We start from the raw sequence: 5,000 nt of genomic DNA on the forward strand, positions 1-5,000 counted from the left end.
ATATATATAAATGTATATGCCTTTTCCCCCTACCTGCTTCATTACTTCAGTTATCTCCCCACATTTCCTCTCCCCTCTCCTCTCATTTTCTTCCACAACTTTTCTCGTCTTTATCTTTCTCTCTTTCCTCCCTCTCACTCTGTCCCATGCGATTTCAAATAAAGCGGGCCGCCCATTCTGCCCCTCCCCTTCGCACAGAAAAATACATATGCTGTATATTTATATACATAAGTATATATATATATATATATATGTATGTATATATTTATAGTATGTATATATATATATATATATATATATACACACATACATATATATGTATGCATGTATAGCTAACACAAGATAGCTAACCCTTCACTGTGACTACTACCATCAGGCTACCACCCTCATTCTAACTGCTTTACCCCACCCTATCACCAACCCACCTATACTTACTAATACACCACAGCCATCACCATCACCAGCACATTACTGCTACTACTGCTACTACTACTACTACTACTACTACTACTACTACTACTACTATCCTGGTATAGACATTTTAAGTCACATATTTCAGTTTAGTTCCACACCACTCTGCCAGTCAGTCAGACTTTTTTACGTCTTGTTGTTGCCGCCGCAATTGACGCCGCCGCCGCAGTCGACGCCGACGACGTCGCCGTCGTGGATACTCTACCATATACCCCGTCCCCCCACTCCATCCATACCCCTTGCCACCCGATCTACCCGTTTCGTTTTCTATTTTTCACCTCTGTCTGTGTTTGTGTGTGTGCATGTGTATCTGTTTGTGTGAATGTGTATGTGTGAGTGTATGTAGCTTCACTCTACTTTTTTTCATCTTTCTCTACACGTTTATCCTACGTATAAATACAGACACACAAATACATTCCCTTTATACATACTTATATCATATACACACATGCGTGTGTAGAGAGAAACTTCCATGCAGCAAGTGTAGATACACAAAGTTTTCCTATATATATATATAAATATATATACACGTAACATGCTCTCACGTACATGCATATTTACAAATACATATCTATACACACTATCGTAACACATATTTACATGCGCATCCGTTAGAGCACGTCGATACAAAGAATTATAAAACGCACACCAACAAATAAAACATGGAAGCAACACACATGTACAACAAATACAGGGAACATACGTTTATTATTTAGACATATTAACATAGTACACACATACACACACTCTCTCACACACTTCGATTCCATTCCAGTCTCTTTAGTCTTTCTTTTACTGTTTTTTTTCCTCACGTACGTATATATGCATAGCTTGCATTATACACACACACACACACACACACACTCAAACAATATATGTGATACTTAAACACATATATCAATATTATATGCCACATAAACAATGTAATATGTATGTATTTGTATATCCTCGTATAGCCTTAAATGCAGCTATCAACAAACTTATAGATTTCCATCACACGCATACACGCGCATATCATTATATATTTACATACACTTAAATTATACGTTTTGACATATACATACACGTGCATACATATCTATCTATCTATCTATCTATACCTACATATATATATATGTGTGTGTGCATATCTGTATATATTTATATATGTACACACATATATCATTCTTTTTCTTTTTCTTCCGTCAGTTAGTTTCTCCCCCTCTAACTTCTCCTTTTTCTTCTTCTTCTTCTTTCTCCCCCCCTCCGCAAACATACTCATCTCGTACATACGTATCTACAATTTTCCCCCCTTCCCCTCCTACTTCTCATCCTCCTCCTCCTTCGCCGCCGCCTCCTCCTCATCCTCCTCCTCCTTCTTCTTCGCGTGGATTTTTCAAAGTCTGCTTTAATTCTTGGAGGACCAAAAGTTTGTTGCTCATACCGCTGACGTTCATTTTATCGTTTGTATTTTCTTCGTGGTGGTGGTGTTGTGCCAACCGAAATATCGACACACTAATACCACCACAGCCGCCGCCACCACCACCACCACCAGCGCCACCACCATCAGGAACTACAATCGCTATCATATCATTCACTACACTTTGCCAAGTCGGCTTTAAACGAGTGCACACCACTCCACAACCACTACAAGTACTATAACCAAGAAATAGTACAGTGGTAGTATAATACACACAAATACTAAATAATACTACACACACACACATATATATATATATATATATATATATATATACAACAGCAGCAGCCGTTTCTGAATTTGCCTGTCTCTCAGACAATCACACATACACAGCCTTTCACCCGTCTTCGTGTTCAAGCTACCCTTTTATCCTAACCTCGACCCTGCTTCTTTTCCCCCTCTCCGTCGCCGCCAGCGCAGTTACGGCTGCTTTTTCTTTTCACTCTCTTCTTTTCTCTTTTTCTGTCTCTATCGCACGCATACAAATAATCTCCCTCTCTCTCTCTCTCTCTCTCACACACACACACACACATACATGTACAAACACCGCCTCCACCCTTATCGTTTCGTCTCCACTATCACAACCACCACCACCACCACCACCACCTCCAGCACCGTACATAACTTTTTTCTCTTCCACACAAACACACATTCCCACTACAAACACTCATAAAAACACAACTACATATACATAAACACACACATACTTTTACGTCGTCAGCCAATACTATTTACTTCTATTTGTAACTACACAGATATACGCATACACCTTGCTCCACCCTTTTCTACAAATACACACACACACACACACACACACACATACAGAACGCCTCCACTTGCCGCTCTCACCCTCATACATACATACATTCATTCATTCATACAGACACTCACACATTTTTTCTTTTACTTGTTTCGGTTTATTTATACATACGTATTGCTTACTCACCACAAGCAAGCAACCATTTCTTAACACGCACTAACAGAAACACACACACACACACACATACATATATATACACGAAAAAAAAATCAACGCCGATCAACTCAAGAATGCCTCGCTAGCATTATAATATACCCAAGTATATTCACACTACAGGCATATATATACGTATATATATATATATATATATATATATATATATACGTATATATACATATACATATATATGTACGTGCACACGCGCACACGTATCTAGGTATATACCATCACATATTTTGTTAGCCTCGCACTTTTTCTCACACAGACTCTCTCTCTGTCTCTCTCTCTTCTCCCCCTTTCTCTCCCCCTAACCTAACACAAAATCCCCACCACCATCACCACCACCACTTTTACTTCTGCTGCTGCTACTACTACTACTACTACTGCTGCTGCTGCTGTCGCTGCAATGGATGCCATGCTTAGTTTATGGCAAAGACCTCAAACTCAGCAGCAACGAAAGTTGCACGCTGCCACGATGGACGCTGTTCGGATTTACTGCTACCCTACACACGCTGCAGTTTCTCAACCAGTTTTCCCAAGGTAAATAACATATATATACGTATATATATATATATATATATATATATATGTATATATATATATATGAATGTTTATGTATGAATGTGTATATATACATATATACACTTTCTCACACGTGTGTCAATGAATGTATATATATATATATATATATATATATATATATATATATATATAAATATATAAATATAAATGTGTATGAATTATTAGAGATGTGGGTTGTGTTCATATGTCTGGCAGGGGTTGTATGTTTGAATGCATGTGTATATTATATATAGTTATGTATGTGCCTGCGTGCGTGCGTGCGTGTGTTTGTGTGTGTACATCTGGGTAGATGGTTGTTGAATGGATGTATATATATATATACCCCGGTTCTTTGCTTAATAAATAAACTGGTATCAATAAAAATATTCCTGGAAAAGTTTTACCGCCATAACACCCGTCTTTATTATCACCAATACTACAAGTCACTCCACACACTGCTATCACCATCACCACTACCACCACCAACAACAACAACAACAATAATCATAAATATCGAGTTGTTCGACATGACTAGAAAGAACAGCTAAATTACCCTCAAAATACACGTTACGATACTTGAAATGTATAGGATATATAAATAATGTTGGTTTTCTTACGATATGTCGTAAAAATGTAGTGATGGTCACGGCTAGAACAACTATCATTAGAGGTCTGGTCATCATCATCATCATTGTCGTCTTTTAATATTCTCTAAGTCCGTCACTTACGATCCAGCATCAGTAAGGAACGAGCCTCTCTTACTCAGTCGCTCGGCTTGCTAAAAACAGCAGCCAGTTTAATTTTTTAAAAGCAAATCACACCCTTACAGTCTTTAGGATGATGTACATGGTCTTTCAGTGAATTGTGCCTAGGGAGTGGGGGGAGGGAGGTGGTAATTAGCAGGCTGGTCATGGCTGGAGCGCTTAGTCTTCTCGGTCGGAGGTTGACTTCGGTTGGGACTAAGCGGCTGCTTCGTTAATCATGATTTTATATATAAACAGAACTAAACATTCCGCATACTACGACACCAACACAAACTGCCCACCACCATCAAACCAACAACAGCAATACTAAAATGATGATGATGATGATGATGAGGCCCACGAAAACGAGCTCCGTCATCACAAACATACGGTATTATTAATCACTGCTGTTACCGCTATTATATACGTCTGTAACTCTCAGCAAACAACCAGTATTATAATATCAGCGCTATATACCTTCACTATCATTTAATAGCACTATCACCAACCTCTAAAGACAATAATAGCCATACCAATAATGCTACAAACACGAAAAACTCCACCACCACCACCACCAACAACAACAACAACAGCTGCAAAAAAAATTGCATTAGAGAGCTAGAAATACCAGCCAAATTTCCTTTAAGTTACACCCTACGTCTTAGGAAGGATGCTTATAGTATATGTTATGTAATGTGGTAAAATAGATAATACGTACGATGTTTGCCCCACCGCTTAAAAAAATATTCATCCTCCACCCACGGGATGCTCACAGCTAAGATGCCTT

At 38.5% G+C, this 5,000-nt stretch overlaps 1 protein-coding gene across 3 annotated transcripts in view; it reads left to right on the top strand.

Annotated features, from left to right (window-relative positions):
* Positions 1-5,000, top strand: part of LOC106875258 (estrogen receptor) — a 782,825-nt gene that overhangs the window by 188,608 nt on the left and 589,217 nt on the right. The window contains exon 1 of one of the 3 annotated variants that reach the window (XM_052965730.1): positions 3,092-3,449. The exons of 1 other annotated variant lie outside the window; for it this stretch is intronic. In XM_052965730.1, the coding sequence (XP_052821690.1) occupies positions 3,316-3,449 (134 nt within the window). In that variant the 5' untranslated portion in view covers positions 3,092-3,315. Of the gene's footprint in view, positions 1-3,091; positions 3,450-5,000 lie in introns of those variants that run through there. One more of the 3 variants, XM_052965731.1, reaches the window with a different exon arrangement.

Source organism: Octopus bimaculoides, chromosome 2 (assembly GCF_001194135.2).
Source record: "Octopus bimaculoides isolate UCB-OBI-ISO-001 chromosome 2, ASM119413v2, whole genome shotgun sequence".
Taxonomy (NCBI): Eukaryota; Metazoa; Mollusca; class Cephalopoda; order Octopoda; family Octopodidae; genus Octopus; species Octopus bimaculoides.